At 32.5% G+C, this 18,586-nt stretch overlaps 1 protein-coding gene and 1 pseudogene across 1 annotated transcript; one reads left to right on the forward strand and one right to left on the reverse strand.

Annotated features, from left to right (window-relative positions):
• Window positions 1-7,318: 7,318 nt before the first annotated feature.
• On the reverse strand, window positions 7,319-7,850 carry LOC120187531. Its single transcript, XM_039191239.1, has one exon. The coding sequence runs from the start codon at window positions 7,842-7,844 to the stop codon at window positions 7,335-7,337; it is 510 nt and encodes a 169-aa protein (XP_039047170.1). The 5' UTR covers window positions 7,845-7,850; the 3' UTR covers window positions 7,319-7,334.
• A 2,772-nt stretch (window positions 7,851-10,622) lies between these two features.
• LOC120187639 lies at window positions 10,623-13,480 on the forward strand (annotated as a pseudogene).
• The last annotated feature ends 5,106 nt before the right edge of the window (window positions 13,481-18,586 follow it).

Below are 18,586 nucleotides of genomic sequence, written 5' to 3' on the forward strand. Positions count from 1 at the left end.
TTCACTGCTTCCAGGAAAGTCTGACAGGTTCAATCATCCAATGGTACAATCAACTGAACCGTTCTCACATCAGGATATGAAAAGATCTTGAAAAGTCATTCTTGGAGCAATACAAGCATGCAAATGACATGAGACCAGATCGTGTTATGCTGCAAAGTATGGAGAATAAGCATAACGAACGTTCAAGCAATATACACAACGGTGGAGGGAATTAGTTGTGCAGGTTCATCCACATTCGGATGAAAAAGAAACAAGGAAACTCTTCGTGCATACTTTGAAGGCTTGTTTCTTTGGGCACCTGGTCGCAATCACATCAGGGAGCTTTTCTTATTTAGTTATGATCAGAGAAATGGTGGAGCGACCATAAGACAAGGAAAGATAGAGAGAGGTGAGTCAAGTAGAAGACCTACCGTGAAGAAGAGATAATGAGAGATCAACAACATAAACACTTTCAACACCAATAAAAGTAATACGATCTCTAAATCAAAACCAAATACAATTGTACTGTCATGTACTTTTAGACAAGATTCGAGGGAACCAAGGAGAGAAAGAGAAAATGAGCATTTTAATCCTATTCCCATGACATATAAAGAATTTTACCAACAGTTTTTCGACACATATGTGGTGTCACCATACCCAATAGAACCTCTAAAAGCCCCATACCCCAGGTGGTATGATGAAAATGCACATTGTAAATATCACGACGGTGTCCTGGGGCATGCTATCAAAAATTGCCTCGCCTTTAAGAGAATTGTCCAAAAGAATGCGTACCAGGAACTGAATTCATTTCAACAATTCAGAATCATCCAATGTTGCATATAATCCTCTGCCTAATCACCAAGAAAATAAAGTAAATGCAATCACCGAGGAGAAGGGTAAGAAGGTTAAAACCAGAGTTTCCAAAGTGAAGTCACCACTGGCTTGGGTATAGAGGCAAATGATAAATGTGGGGTTTCTTGCATCGTATCCTAGCACTTCAGATTGAAAAGATGGCAGTCGTTTTTGTTATAACAATGAGGATGGACATGATGTACAAGAATATGTCAAATTTAGAGCCTTGATCCATCTAATGATGGACAAAAAAGATATGTAATTTTACGAAGAAAGCAAGGACACTCCAAAAGCGGATGTTTGTGCAACTGGAGATGCATCTGAAAAGTGAATGCCGCAATCGAGGAATGGGGTATCTTGGGACGAGACAAGAGGAGATTATCACTATTACCACAAAGTTGTGTTTCCTATGAAATAATATCTTGTTTAAAATTTTCTTTTGTATACTTGAACTTTAAAAAATGACATTTCTTTGAGTAATATAGAATTGTTTGAAATTCAGTGAATATCAAGTATAATGAAATGCACATTTTGAGAAATGAGGTTATAGCCTTTTGACATATGCCGAGATCAAATTCCTTTTAAAAAAAAATATCCATTTCTTTTACCTGAAAAAAGAAAAATGTTCTCTCACGCGTACAAGTATGGAAGTAGACAAGATGGGACATCTCTGATGCTTGACATTGTAAGACCAGTTAGTTTGTATGTCTGTTAAGGACATTCCGTGATGATATTCAATTTTCACAAATGGAATGATAGAATAAACAAATTTTCTTAGATCAGTTGCTTAGGAATTGAACTCTAAAGATGAAATTTTCTGATTTTCACTGACACTCAGATTATAATAGATTCTTCATGACAAACTTAGAAAATATCGAAATCAAAGAATTAATGTGATATTAATTTTAACAATGTTGGGGGAACTCTGCTGAAAGTAGTAAGCTGTTAATTTTCGGAGGTAATGTCTGAACCAGCTATGGTTATAATGTACGAACTTTATGAAGTGAGTTTCGTTTGACTTTGTCAAGTCGAAGACTTTCTGAATCTTGAATCCTTTAATTAGGGTTATTATGCTAAAGTAATAGACAATGTTAATTTCCCTAACTTTATGAGTACAAGTACATTCAGATCATGACACTAGCCTCTATATGTCGAGATGAATCTCCCAACAAAATCTAAAGCTAGGACATCAAGTTTAACAAAGCATAGTTTATAGAAAGGAAGTAAAGCTTGTGATAATCATGGATTTGAGATTAAATTTTGATGAAAAATGGACTAAGGGAGTCAGGAAACATCTGTTATAGTTAACTACACAGAAGCACTCAAGGGTTTTGTTTTTAGATCGATATTTTTACGCTATCTCTGCTTAAGGGGTCTACGAAACTTTAACAAATGGAATATTCCTGAGAACTGAAATAGAAATGTTGTATAAAGGGCCTTGCAGTTGAATGCATTAGTTGCGCTATTTTTCATCCTATTTGAAAATCATGAAAATCAAAACCAAGTTGTATTCCTTCCCATATAACCCATGGATCTTGACACTTTTCAAAGGGCTATAATTTTCGAAAACAACTTATGTGATTCGTTTATTTGATATTCAATGAACTGATACTTTACTTTAATTACTCTGACATCATTTTTATACCAGACCTTTTTTTGTTAAAAATGAGATATATCTTAGAGAAGAAATGTTTTCTCAAAAAATCAGTTGAAGGACCTAAAACGGTGTGGGGTATCTCTAAGTTTCCAATCTCTTCTCCTTCTACCACCCATGCCTCCTGATGTGGTTCCTATCAAAACAGAGCCTGACGTTGCGAACAATAATTTAGCGTTACAATCCATGGCTAGGCATGATACTAGATCTAACAGATAAAAGATGGTCTCCAGGGAAGGTGCAAGAGACCTGCAGCAATGATTTAATTGGAAAGAGTTCTGCTTATGACAGCGAGAAAATTTTGGTCACTGTCAAATCCCTTTCAACTCAAAAGCAAGAGTTCACTATTATACTTTAGGATGCCATATCTAAAAGAAACAATGGGAATACAAGCCCTAATGGTAATGATAACCCAAATGAGCGTGAAAGAAAGAGAGCGATACACTTATAACTCAAAGATGTTTAGAGTAAAGATAAGCTTTGATGACATGATTCCTATGTAAAAATGCAAAGTACTCTACGAGTACAAGAATATGAGAACTCACAAGAAGGTGCTTGTTATAATTTCAAGGCAGCATGCCTTTTTGTTCGCCAATATTTTTCATGACAATCAGAAGAATTTTACAGACATTGGAGGAGGTATTCTTGGCTGTAGAGATTTTCACTCAGAGAGACCTTTCATTGAATATGGATGCGTCAACTACAATGATGAGTAATAAAAATGATAGAGAGCCTTACCCCCTCGGCTAAACCAAGGCCAAAAAAGAGCATGAAAGGAGTAAAATATCATTAGATTGAGTGGGCAAATGTATAAAGATTAGATAATTACCATGAAGCCGTCATCACTATGGAAAGATCGACTCTAGGGACGAGATTAGCAGACAAAGAATGAGACTTCATTCAAGAAATAAAATAAGAACTAATTCATTTTGGATACATCTTAGAAATACTTAAGAGTATCACATTTATCATTTTTTGCATATATAATTTTTACAACTTTAGAGTCAAGTTTCAATTTCAGAATGAAGGATATTCGATTCAAAAGCGTCTTCAAAAATCGATGAAGGCTTAGCTTAACTAAACAATGAGGAGTTACATCTCAATCAACTCAGCCTATAGAAAGATCTATAGGCCTTGGAATCAACTTCAACTCCACGAAAGAAGATGTTAGGTTCAAGAGTCAATTCAAAAGCTACTACGATCCAATTTAACTCAACGACGATGAGCTAGTTTCCATGCTAGATTTCAACTCTACGAAAGAGGATATCCAGCTGAAAAAAAATATCTCACTTGACTTTCTCAAGAAGAGGATTCATTCGAAGAACATCTAACATGGCTTTCCCGTGAAGGGGAGTCATCCTAAGAGCATCTCACCTGGTTCAGACCCGCGAAGGGGAATCACCTAATGAATATACCACTTGGCTTTCCCGCGAAATGAAGTCATTCGAAGAATCAAGATCAACTTAAACTATGAACAGGAGTCTTCTCACCTGACTTTTCCGTGAAGGGGAGTCATCTAAACGATAATGTTCGGCTTAGACCCCCGAAGGGGAGCCATCATATACTTATAATAACCTTTCATATTATAGCTGAAGGCGAGAGGGGATATATGTCAACGAAAGCTTTCGAGTTTGGTTCCATTGAGCATGAAGGTGCATCAACCGTATGGTAGTAGCAATGAACTACCTTCCATTTAAATTCAAACCGAGGTCTTTAAGCCAAGAAGAAGACCTAGGTTAGTTATGATTTAGCAACAATGAACTATCTCCCAGCCTGATTTACAGCATAGCTCATGTTGAGAAAAGTTGTATATAAACGAAAACTTTTGAGTTCGATTCCATTCAGCTCGAGGGTGTATCAATCGTATGGTAACATCAAGGAACTACTTTCCAATTGAATTTTAAACCGAGGTCTTTAAACCAAGAAGAAGACCAAGGTCGACTACGATTTGGCAAAAAGAATTCACTTTCCAGTTCATATTTTGAACTTGATTTCAACTTCACGACGAATGATATCATGCTCAAATCATCCAAGATTGACTCAACTTCACAACGAATGAGTCAACCACAATTTAAACTTCATGATGAAGGACATCGTGCTCAAAGACATCTCAAGATCGACTCAACTTCACGACAAAGGAGTAATATGTAATTCAGCTCAATAGCAGGGAGCCATATTCTATTGGAGTTTTCAAGTCGAATTTCAACTCCGCGACGGAGGATATTCGATAAAAGAGTTAACTACAACATTGAGTCGGATTTTAAACTCAGAGACCGATGACACTCACAGGAACATGCTTGCCTTCAAAATCCATTTGTACCGAACGAAAACTTGTGTCTTTTTATCCTTGCACTATTTTCGTTACACAATAATAAGCAAAGAGGGGCAGCTGTAGACACCCATTTTCGTCCAGGACATCAAGGGCTTTTAGTACAATATTTATATTATTATATAGTATATATAATATATATATATATAATAATTTCAAAAACAATTTATATAATATATGGTTTTTGAAAATATATAATTTTTGAAAATATATAATTTTGAAAACATAAAATGTATATGGCTTTTGAAAATATTTTTAAAAATATATATAATATATATAATTTTGAAAACATATTATAGTTTTTGAAAATATAATATATGTTATATAGTTTTTAAAATAAATATAGTGTACATATATTTATTATATTATATATTATTTATAATATTATTATTTTATTTTATTAATATTATTTATTTATTTTTAATAATGTTTTTTAGGACCAAGTTCAAAAGCCCAATCGGGTCTAAAAATAGAGTCCAACCGAATCATGCTAGCCTAACCCAACAAAGCAATCCCGATTAGGAGGAGAGGGTCTGACCCGGCCCAAGTTAACTAGGGTTCCAAAATTTAGTAAAGGCGCCACATGGGAGGGCTTTAATGGGCGTGAGGACCACACGCCGGCAGCACACGCTAGAATGCACCAAATAGAGAATTCGGGGATAGTTTTTTGGTGATCAAATTAGAATATTTCCCCTGATTTCCTCAGGAATATGGGGATGAGTTCAACAGGAATACGAATGCACAAGTAAAATCCCAATAAAATCAAGATTTCGGTGACCTGATTCACCCTTTTTGGGTGCTATAAAATCCTCCGGTAAGGTACCACGAACGAAAAAAAACCGATCAAGCAACCAATAGCAACATACAGAGGAAATCACAATAAATACCATAAAACAACAAAAACCACGAAACTCATCGAAAAGGAGAACACCAAAAAGCAATATACAAAATATAAAAAACCCAAAGGCAAAAACGTTCGAAATTAAAAGAAAAAAAACAAAGCTTAAGGTTTCGTCAAGCAAAAGAACGCCAGGAACACATAGAAGTCTCATCGGAAAGGGAAAAGCCACCGGGAGTTGAAAAGGTATCATCGAAAAAGGTAAAAAATCGAGAGTTTCTTTTTAGATCTACATCTTTTGAGGTTGATTTTGGAGATAGGGGCTAGATTTGGTTTTAAGGTGTAAAGGGGAGCATTTGGTATAGTTTTTTTTTCAGGCCACCAGTGGTGGTGGCTGGAGTAGCGGTCGGCGGTGGTCCGGGCGACAAAGGGCGTGGCTAGCTTATGGCCATTTGGGGGTGAGAAGAGAGAACTTGAGAGAAGAGGGAAGAGTTTTTTTAAGAATGATTAAAATAATTTTTTTAATGATTTTTTGGGATATTTATAGGGAGGGTCATTGTGCAATTATGAAATAGTTTAATTATTTTTGTACTCCTTACAGTTTTGATGCGTAATTCATTTTGTTCCCTGTTGTAATTTTGCCCTTGAATTTTGAATTAATTCAACTTAATCTCTATTTATATTTTGCAAATTGACCCCCTAACTTTTTATATTTTCCTTGCAGCTTGCAATTAACATCAATTTGACCCTTAATTTTTTATTCTTTTCAATTTAATCATTTTTCAATATTTTTTAGTACTTTTTTTTGTTTTATTTTGTTTTATTGTTTAACATTAATTCAACCTTTTCTAAGGGCAATTTTAAATCAGTCAAAGGTAAGTAATTCAGATCGAATACTTAAATTTAATTTTAACTTTCAATTTTCGCAATTAAGACAACTGGGAAATCAAACTGGTACTGAAAGGGCAGTAAAAGGGTGCTAATCCTTCTTTGATTGTAATCGACTACCGAATCCGATTAATTTATGGTAAAACGCATATCATATTAATGGTAAGTTAAGGTGTCAAATCAACCTAATTTAAAATGATCGGTGGCGATTCCATCACATCAATTCAAGTCGGAACCCGATTTTGGGACCACCTGAAGGACAATTACTACATAGATTAAACTTTTATAGTAGAAAGGTTGTCAGAGAAAGTATTGAGGTTGAAGCAATTTTAGAGAATAATTTAAGAAAGTTTTAAGTTTTATTTATTTTGTTTTATATACTTATTTTTTATTTATGTTATTTTGTTTAAATAATTTTTTAAAGTTAAAATTTTCAATGTTTTGTGTTGTTTTGCAGACTTATTACAATATGACGTCAAGAGAAGATATATTATGTCTAGAAAATCAATATATTTTATCTCATCTGAGCAAAATAATATAATAATTTATTTAATTGAAAAATGAAAATAATTGATTGCATAATGTGGAGCTACCCCTATGCCGTGGAGGGGCCATCAAGGGATGAAGGGTAATCAGATCAAGAAACATTCCGAGCAATAACATCAAAATAAGAATATAAATACATGTGCAACATCATAACAATAAGAAACTACATAGTTTCCTAGGGGAAAAAAGAAGATATATATTATGCAATGAACCAGTTTGGAACCTACTATGTGCCGTGATATTAGATATCATTCATCAGGTTTTAGCGGTCCATCATCTACAGGCTTTGGTACGGGGATTCTGAACCCTGTGGGATCCCCATTTGCATGCACTCTACGTCCCCTAGGATCTCCATTTCCGGGGATTCTGATCCTTGGAATTGGATCCCCTTTTTCAGGCATTCTAGGCCCTCCAACATCTTCATTTCCGGGCATTTTGAACCCTTTGCTCGGTTCATCATGCCCACCGGGCGGTTCGGCACCAGGAATCCTCCCACTGGACCCGAGGCCAAACTCCACGTCCCTTTCTTTAGGACGCAAATCATGGTTCCGGTTTTGCCCAGAGGGTTTCGTTTGATTCCCCCACCGGTTACACATTCTTCCGATGAAGCAAGCGATGGCTGAAATAACAATAATCATTGCCAGCACTATAAAAACTGGTCCAAACGATCCATCGGAATGGCTATGAGATGGCGGTGCTTGCCCGGCAGGCACATTATTTGGGTAAACGACAACGGGTTGTTGCGGTTGGGTCGACATCGATTATAGTTCAAAAGAAGGGGAGATGGATGAGCATGAAGGTATGGAATGTGAGTTTGTAGTAGGGAATGGAATCTCCTTGTTCTTTGAGTGCATACAAAGGGAGGCTTTTACGGTAAACCCTTTGAACAAGTAAGAACAATTTTGGGTGTAAGTGGAGGCTAGGTATATAAATGCTCAATTAAGGAGACAAACTAAAGATACTGAAGCTATTCTTTGATTAATGCCCAAGTAAGCTGCACTTGCTTTGCTTTGAATAGGGAAAAACAGATTTTGGCTAGCCTTAGGACAACCTTCCACAGTGGTACAAGTGTTAAAAAGGATCGTTCCTACTCATCTTAATTTTTTGAGTTAATTGCATCACATGTCCTCAAATGAGATATTCATTCTATATTAGTCCCTAAAATTTTAAACATTCAAATTTTATCCTTCAATTACGATTTTCATCCCCAAACTATGACTTTCATTCTAAATTAATCCCCAAACTTTTTAAACATTTTAATTTCATTCCAAACCATACATACATACTAAACATATCCCTTGTTAATAAAATCATTAGGCCAAGCTATATTATTACATGTTTTAAAAAATAAAATTAAGGTTAAGCTATGGTTGAAACTAATTACATATTTGGATGAATTTGGGGGATGAAATTGGAAGATTCAAATGTTTGGAACCAATTTAAAATGAGGGTCGTAGTTTGGGGATAAAATTAGAATATTCAAAAGTTTACAGACTACTTTAGAATGATATTCATAGTTTGGAATGAAATTGGAATGTTTAAAAGTTTAAGAACCGATTTAAAATGAGAGACATAATTTGGGGACATATGATGTAAATAACTCTATTTTTTTTATTAATATGGGTTACGTACACTGTAGTACATATTCAAATATAACTCTCAATCATTTGACATTGAACATTCACACTCCTGACATTCATGGTGCTCGAATCTAGACCTCAAGAACTAACAACAATTTATTTACCATCGAGTTCGTTTAGTTCGTGCAAAAGAAATATATAAAAGTCATATATTTATAAATATCATTTTTCCCACTCTGATTATTTATCAATAGTATATAAATATATTTTATAAATATAATATATTTATAGAATTAATATATATAAAATAATATATTTATATTATAAATAATATTTTATATTTATAAAGTAAATTGTACATGATATTTATATTACTATATCATTAGATAAATTAAAATAATTTTAGTTATAGTTTAATATATATTATTTGGGTTAAGATCATAATAAGATTCTAAGTTAACTTAGTGATTAAGGGTTAGGTTTTCTTTCTTGTGGACCCAAATTCAAACCCTCTTATGTGCAACTGTTGATTTTTCTTGAATTTTCCTTGTTAAAATGACCTCATTTTCAAGAAAACAAAAAATGATGAATTATTAAAATTTCAAAAAAATAAGTATAAAAATATAAAATATAATTATTAGAAAATAAAAATATTGAAATTACTATTAAAAAATAAAAATATACCATAATCTATGACATGATAAATTCAAATTATTATAATAAATAGTAAAAAAATATTGAAAATTTTGAATATATTCATTAAAATTATTCCATTATTTCTTATCAACCTGAATTTACTGTTATTTATTGAGTATATTTTCAATAGAAAATTTAAAGAGTTGTTTAAATTGTCTAAACGTCTAAAGTATGATTAGACGTATGTATGATTTACTTGAGTAACTTATGTTGTTTTTTTAACTATGTTCGGATACAATATTTTTAAGTATCGATTAATCTAATAAGAATATTTTGTATAAACATTGATATATATATTTACAATACTAAAAGCATGTTTAGTATATATATGTGTCTGAGATAAAAAGTGTATGACATGTGAAGTGATAGTTAATACAAATATGAAATTAAAAGCTTGTTAGTGTTTTTTAATTCGACATACTTGATTTGTCTCTGTCTACCTGTTGCATTTATATATATATATATATAATATGTGATACGTTGGTAGTTTTATCATATAATGTTTGAGTTGAATGATATATTTCAAACACTCGTGAAAACATATTTGTGTTCCTATATCATATAAATGAAATATCAATTACATACTATATATATATGTGTGTTTTACACGCTCATATTCCTAAACGAACGAGAGATAAGATAAAATCATAAAAATTATAAAATTTTAAAGTGATTTAGTTACAAGAATAATTGAATGTTTGTCTTACCTTATGACTTAAATAGTTTGAGTATAATTATATGCAATTTACACGGTCAGGTGTATGCATACAACATTAAAAAAAATCTGAAAATATGTTTATCAGATAGTAGTCTCATACTAACGAAATAATTTAACACTTTTTCATAAAATTATTCAAAATCGTTAATAATTTTTAAAAAATTAATAATTTATAGTTAATCAATTTATAATTGTAAATCCCGTTTGATTCACGGAATATTTCATTATTGGAAGGAATTTTTTTTTCGGGTTAAGATACCCATATTTAGTTTCTCCACATTCCCAAGTGCCACTCAAAAATTAATACCAACAGTGGTATTTTTTTCTGTTTTACCGGGAATGTTAGTCTCCCCTCTCCCTTACGTATTTGCTTCTTCTGTTGGCTAAAATACCCTTCTCCCGTAAGCTTCATTATGCGAAGGAAAAAAATTCAACAATGGTTCTCTTATGAGAAACTTGCTTTGGAGCTTTACAGGGAGAGTTGTTACATTCTTCTTCTGAAATTTAACCTGTAAACATCCTTTCTATTTTTAGTTCCGACAATGGCTCTTCTCTACGATTTTAACAATGTTTCTTTGTATTCCAAAAGATTCTCTGTAAAAAACCCACAAAAGTCCCCCCTTTGCTTCATTAAACCCCACTCTTATTTGAACTATCATACGCCCAAGGTTCCATTTTTCAAACCCTTTTTCACTCTCTCAATTCTTCGTTTGTTTTGGTTGATTTAAGGTTGTTTGGTTTTGTACAGGTTCTTGAGGAGAAACTCGAAAAGGGTTCTTTATCTTTGGGAAAAACATTGTCCAAGACTAGCTTGCTTTCCCTTGTTCCTGCTTTTGTTTTCTTGGTGGAAATTGAAATTAAAAGAAACTTATATAGGTTCTACTTAAAAGCTCTTTGCTTTCCTTAAACCTTTTTGGAGTTCCTAAACTCTTTTTTCTCAGTAACCATATAGATCAGTCTATGTTATTCTTGTTTTTTAATCTATTATCAGCAGAAAGTTTTAGTTTTTGATTCGTAATAATTAATAGGTTTTTGTCCAATGCTAATCAGATCAAGTATATTTTTCAAATCACAAGCTTTAGGAAAATTATTGGTTTCCTTTTTAATTGAATTTTTTTTTCTGGGGATATTTCCAATTTGTTTCCTTCTATGGCCATGTGAATTGGAGCAGTTTTGGTATAAGACCAATCAAAAAGTTGTATTTGTCCTGTTTATCAGTTTTGACATTTATTCCATTTCCTATGAAAAATGTCATGAAAGTTCTAAACTTTACCTTCTAGTTTTAGTTAAAATGACACTATTTGACTCTGAATTACATTGCAGATTTTAAATTTTACTCATTTGACCCCAGAATTGTCTTTGCAGTTGTTTCAATGGACTGGAGGCTTGAATAGAAAATAACAAAAGGAGTAGATATAAGAGGAGAGTCATCTGGTTTGATCATTGGGATTTCTATAGGAGTGGTGATCGGTGTGCTTTTAGCTATTTTTGCACTCATTTGTATCAGGTATCATAGAAAGAGATCCCAGATAGGAAACAACAGTTCCAGGAGAGCTGCAACTATCCCTATCAGGGCTAATGGAGCTGATTCGTGTACTATGTTATCCGATTTTTATTATTTAAATTGGTTATGAATGTCTTTTGTTTTGACAATGTGTGGTAGACCATGCTCTTGCTTTCAAGGTAAATCTGAGTTTTCATATGATACACACAAATTCGATCATCGAAACTATGTTATTTAGACTCGAGTGTGAGTGTTGGATACGATTTTTCAACGATTTAAATTGGTTATGAATGTCTTTTGTTTTGACAACGTGTGGTAGATCATCCTCTTGCTTCCAAGGTAAATTTGAGTTTTCATTATGATACGTCGAATTCGGTCATCGAAGTTATCTTATTTAGACTCGAGAGTGAGCGTCAAATATGAGTTTTCCACTATTTAAATCGGTTATGAATGTCTTTTGTTTTGACAATGTGTTGTAGATCCTGCTCTTCCTTTCAAGGTAAATTTGAGTTTTCATAATGATACACATGAATTCGATCATCGAAGCTATGTTATTTAGATTCGATTATGAGTGTCGGATACGATTTTTCGGCTATTTAAATCGGTTATCAATGTCTTTTCTTTTGACAATGTGCATTGTTTCTGCTAGTCCTTGTTTCTTCTTCTGTTTTCTTAGTAGATCATGCACTTGGTTTCAAGGTAAACTTGAGTTTTCATATGATACACACAAATTCGATCATTCATGTTATGTTTTTTAGATTGAGTGTGTGTCAGATACGAGTTTTTGACGATTTAAATCGGTTATGAACGTATTTCATTTTGACAATTTGCATTGCTAAAAAGGGAGGAGGGCCTTATGGATCTGAAGTAACAAGGGGACAAGACTTAACCGGCAAAGATTTTAGTGGCAAGACATTGATCAAGCAAGATTTCAAGACAACACTGTTCTGTTTTTTCAGTTAATTGATATGTCTATGGTATTTGCCTTAGTTAATCTCAATGATTTAAATCTCATTTAATCTTCCTTTTTCCTCCATTTCAGTCCATACTTCGACAAGCCAATTTCAAAGGCGCAAATTGTTCGGTGCTAGCTTCTTTGATGCCGATTTAACAGGTTTTCTCCCAACTATTCTATGTAAACTAACTAAATTCGAACATTTTTCATTAAGAACTTCAAAAGTCCCTCCATTTTTTTGTTGTCTCGAAGAAAGTATTTGACCAGACTAATTTCAAGTTTCGAGCTTGTTTTTAAGGTCTTGTAATGGTTTGGGGTTTTCAAACATATGATTGCCATAAAGGTTGAGGCCATTAAAGGGCTAGTAAAGTAATGTAATGTGGTTAAGTTGACCTCACTGGTTAAAAGACCTCGATTTGTATCAGTTTTCATGAAATATCTGTAATCATATATGCTTACATAATAGACATCGACCATTTTCTCAAGTTGCAGCTAGTAAATAGTTCAGATAAGTGCATGCCTGCAACTTTAGACAAACACTCGAATCTTTTGTTCTTTGTCCCTGCTCGTGTTTTAAACGGTTTTTGATTAACCGAAACGATGCAGGAGCCGACCTTTCCAAAGCTGATCTTAGGGGTGCAGATTTTTCTCTGGCAAATGTAACAAAGGTAAAGATCAATCACATGTTAGGTTTATATTTTTTGGTATTGCAAAGACCTTTTAAATTCGGGTTTGATCTGAGTCTGTTTTTAGACGGATAATTCACTGTTCTATTGGATGTTATCTTCATTCGAATCTCCAATCGTTCCTACCTACAGGCAAATTTAAGCAACGCGAACTTGGAAGGCGCATCTGTAACGGGAAACACATCTTTCAAAAGAACAAATATAACAGGTGTTGGTATGTATGAACTCCAATATACTCAACTCTCTGTCAGCTGAATATCGATGAATTGTGCATAATTTGCCCGCGAATCTAATTGCCGCGTAGTCGGTCAATTTATCGATGAACTTGGAAGGTGCAACTGCAACGAGAAACGCATCTTTTAAATTTTTTGCTGTGAACAACTATTTTCATAAACTCTAATGATGTTTACACTTTGAGTTTCATGACAAAGCTCATGGCCATAAACTCTTTTAATAGATGTATATCATGAGTATTTTTTATTTTCGGTATATTCGAGCAAGGTTCGGGGTGACAGGGACGACTATTAGTCACCGATCTTGCAGTTTTTTCAGAAACAACCAACAACCATTAGGTCTAAATCCCACATTTTTCACCTAGGAGGAAGGCATCCTAAGACTTGAACACCAGATATGTTGGACAGTCACCTTCGAGGTGAAAGGAACGTTGAAATAAAATTATCAAATGTAAAATTATAAACTGGCATTAACCTAACTGAGAAATACAATTATAAATTGTTTAATTTATAATTTTATATAATATATATAATTTTGATTTTTTTTAATTGAATATATAAAATTTTAATTTAATTATACACATTTAAAAAGTAAATGCATTCATTTATAATAAAGCCATCTTTGTACATTTTGGTATGAGTAAAATGATTCATCTATTAAAATGTTCATATGCTTGTTTAGTTAAATATTGATGTAAAATTTTAATATATTTTTAGATAAATTATGTAAAATTTAATATTAATTAAAATTAAAATAATACATGATATATTTACTATTTTATTCTACCCATTTATCTTTTAAATTTTATAAAAAAATTATATATAAATTTTATTAAAAAGTATATATATTAAAAATAATAAAGTAACATATTCTCAATGAATTTTTATATAAATATTTTTATTTAAATATTTAGAATTCCACTTGTTAAAAAATATAGAACAAGGAAAATTTCATAAAATATACATTCTAATAATCTTTTATTCCTTCAACCAAACACTGTAATCTTACATTCCTGCCAAACAAACCAAACACAGTAATGTAACGTTCCCATTAATGTGTTAGGCAATGTTACATTCCGATAATCCTATTCCTGGAGGTAATCTTACATTCCGTGAACCAAACACACCCTAATAGTTTTTAAAATTTAATAGTATTTATTATTTTTTAATAATTTTTTAATATTTATTTTTTTTATTATAATAGTTGATATTTTATATTTTAAATTTAAATAATTTTTAATTTTTTCTTTAAAAATTATTTAAACAGTCAAACTCTATAAAAAAATAATTAAGCCTCGAACTATCTAAAAGAATCAATTATGCATGCATATTTGTCACATTATCATCTATTATGATTTGTGACTAAAGTGTCACAAACTGTCATGTCAATATTGTAGACACTCGTTTCATATCAGGCTATTATTATTATTATTATTATTATATCTTTTATTATTATTATTTAATTTAATATATAAGTATATGTATATGCAATGAGATTTTATTCCTAATATTTTTATATGTATATACAACCTAAATGTTACAAAGGAATGACCTGATAGCTTTTGACTCATTCGAAGTCCAAGTATGAAGATACAAGAGAAAAATGTCTCTTATTCTTATTTTCCTTTTCCTCTTGTACGTAGTGTATTTGAGCTCATTGAATTTTTTTTGTATTCATTTTTATGAGTTTAATTCTTGTAAACACATACCTTTAGAGGTTTTCTTATTTTCATAAAAAGTTATTTTTTGTAAAATGAGAGTAGTTCTAATTTAGCCTTAGAAAAACTATGGAGAATCGTAAGGTTACTCTTTGTCCTTAAAAGAAAGAACAAATTAGTGAATTTATTAGAAAATCCTTAGTGTAGAGCTAAGGTAGTGGATGTAGATTTTGGTTGATAAAGTCAAACCATTATAAATCGTGTGTTAATTTTTCTATCTTTTATTGCTTCCAGACCAAGGTTTTTTAAAGGCCAATTCAGCCCCTCATAATAATTTTCGGTTGATTGATTGAGCCTAACAAAAAAGGAAAGATAGAAGAGGAAAAAATGGGCAAAGATAACCTTCTCCCCCACAAAAATGTGATCAAAGGGCTTGACATCCAGGTATGTATAGGAGGGGACAAAAATGTGATCAAACAAACTAGAATGTTTTTCTATTGAGGAAGTTCAATGATGATCCATAATCTTCACAAATGAAATTTTGGAGTAGATGAATTTAGTTTAGGTTATTCGCTTGGGATTTGAAATCTAAAGATGAAACTTCCTAATTATCAATAACACTAGAATATAATAGGTTCTTTTTGATGAGCTTAAGAAATCGAGTCCGCATACCCAAGAAATTAATAAACTATCATGCCAAGGTAAGTGTAATAAAGTTGAGCTATTCCGCTAAAGCAATTGGTTATAGAGGTAACTTAAAAGCTCTGACTTTATGAATAGGTAACATTCAAACCATGACATTGATCGGATACTTTAGCAATTTGGTGTTTGATCCATTATGGTTGTCAATTTGAAGACTTTGCGACAAGATGAATCCTTCAACTACGCCAGTTAAAGGCAAATTAAACTAAATTTAATAAATTCAAGGAAACTAAATGGTTTGAGGTTTGAATTAATAAGAAGTTTTGGTGAACATGGACTAAGGAAGTTGAGAAATACATGTTATAGTCAACTTCACACAAACACTCAATAATTTAATTTATACTGATATTACTGCACTACCTCTACTAAAGAGTTTACGAAGCTTGAAAAAATGTAATATATTAGAGAACCGAAATAAAAATACTCTCTAAAAGGTCTAATAATCAAACATGGTAGTTGCGTCATTTTATCTAGATCCAATTGGAATGCCAAGATAAGATAGAAGGGCATATATCACAATGTTCACAAAGTCCGAGAAAAGAATGAAATCTTCATGACTCAAACCTTAAAAAATGAGAAACTAATCCAAAACAAACCCATTGAACTTAACATTTGTCAAAGAGCTATAATTTTTATAAAAAAATTCAAAGAGTGATTGATTTGTTTGATATTCGTTGAATTAATAATTCGTTTCAATTTTGAGCCTAAATTAAGGGACACAATTTTTACAAAATCCATTCATTCTTTCAATTTAAAAAAAAACATTTTCAAGCATGATACTTTCATTTGCAATAAAAAGAGGTCCTTGAAACTGGCAAGTATCATTTTGACTCAAAAGCCTGACGTAAAGAAGTGTGACAAGTAGTGGATGCAAAAGTAAGAAGCGAAGGCCAAAGCAAGAAAAACAAGTGGTTAAATAAGCCTCAATAACAAACCAAAAAGTGAAGGGTCGCCTTAAGAAGAAGGCAAAATGAGCAAGCATAAAAGTAAGAATACATTTGCACAATTATAGCTTATAATGATATTAAAAAGGCCTTTAAAATGACCGAAGGTTGGTGTTCATCTGGATATAAGATCTTATGAAGGGAAACAATTTTTTTCACTATCAACCAAAGAAAAGTTGCCCATTTGATTCTTTGGTTAAGAGCTTGAGAGTGTTAGCATAGCTGGTTTAGCGAAAATACCATTCAAGAAGATGAATCTCAGCATTGAAATGATAATGAGCTAGTAAGAAGTGGAAAAATAAGTGCTTACAAAGGGGCATCATTAAGGACCTAGTTCATGTCGAGGCAACAAGATTGAATCAAGTGAACATAAATGAAAGGAGATTTATTGCAACAACAAAAAATCATGTCGCTTGGACCTTCAAGGACAAAGGATGAAGAAAAAAGAGATTATCTTGAGAAGCAAAATGCATTCAAGATAGAAGGATAATTATGCATTAATTTGTAATGAAGACATGAAGTAATTACTCAAAAAGAGCGAATGAACTGAAAGATGAAAAATGCATCAAAATCGAACCTGACTACTGAAAGAAATCCAAAGTAGATGCTCATAAAAGGACAAAGGACTTCTTTTGACATTTTAAAGTGAAGAGGTTTAACCAAAAGACATGAAGGACATGATTTGCTCATAAGATGACAAGATTTGTCTTTAGAAGACAAATTTTAACAGGCTACCTTTTTTGATACCGAGGAAAGTTTTTGAAAAAAAGATGGTCAATAGAGGATATCAATGTCCTCCTTTCAAGAATCAGAAAAGATTGATTAACAGTTGAACATACATTCATACATCATATGCATCGAGCATCCATTATTACATTAACACCAACAAGAAAACATTTGTTTCCTCTATCTCGAGGGCATCCCTAAAGTATCTTTTGAGAAATATTTTCCCTAGTCTTCCTTAAGATTTTTTTTCCTGAAACTAACCTAGTCTCTCTTAAGACTATTTCCCTAGAAACCAACATAATCTTCGTTAAGGTTGTTTCCCTAGAAACCAACATAATCTTCCTTAAGATTATTTCCCTAGAAACCAACATAATCTTCCTTAAGATTGTTTCCCTAGAAATCAAGTTAGCCTTTCTTAAAATCATTTCCCTAGAAACCAACCTAGTCTCCTTAAGACCTATTACTCTAGAAATAAGTTTCTAATTTTAGAAGTCCTAACTTTGTCTTAAAGACCTTTTTCACCTCTCATAAGGACATTTCTTAAACCTTTCCTTTCCTAAGGGAAATTTTCGTAGTATTCTATTTCTTTAAAGACCTTTTTCTCATCTCACAAGGACTTTCCTTAAGAGATAAATGAACGACATTTACATTCATTCAAATATCCTTAGATTCATGAAATAGGTGTATGCCATCAAATAATTCCACAATTTGATGAAATCATATCTTTAAAGGAGAAGATGAACTAAAGATACTCTTTTCCAAAGACATCAAGATTTAGTCGGTGAATCCTCAGACATGGAGGAAGTCGAACGCAAAATTTTGAGCCTCAAACATAGAGGACACACTCCATTAGTAGGTGAATCCTCAACCATAAAGGAAGCCGAATGCAACCATGAGCCTAAGTCATAGAGGACACCTTGTTATTAGGTTAATCCTCAACTATGGAGGAAGCCGAACGCAACCTCGAGCCTCAATCATAGAGGACACCATGTTAGTAGGTGAACCTCAACCATAGAGAAAGTCAAATACAACTTCGAGCCTAATCATGGAGGACACCCTGTTGGTAGACGAACCCTCAACCATCAAGGAATTCGAAAG

The sequence above is a fragment of the Hibiscus syriacus genome, unplaced genomic scaffold (assembly GCF_006381635.1).
Source record: "Hibiscus syriacus cultivar Baekdansim isolate YM2019G1 unplaced genomic scaffold, ASM638163v2 tig00113725_pilon, whole genome shotgun sequence".
Classification (NCBI taxonomy): domain Eukaryota; kingdom Viridiplantae; phylum Streptophyta; class Magnoliopsida; order Malvales; family Malvaceae; genus Hibiscus; species Hibiscus syriacus.

Bases quoted from the DNA above. Each gene is read 5' to 3' on its own strand.
- LOC120187531 (XM_039191239.1), bottom strand. From the start codon at position 7,844: ATGTCGACCCAACCGCAACAACCCGTTGTCGTTTACCCAAATAATGTG.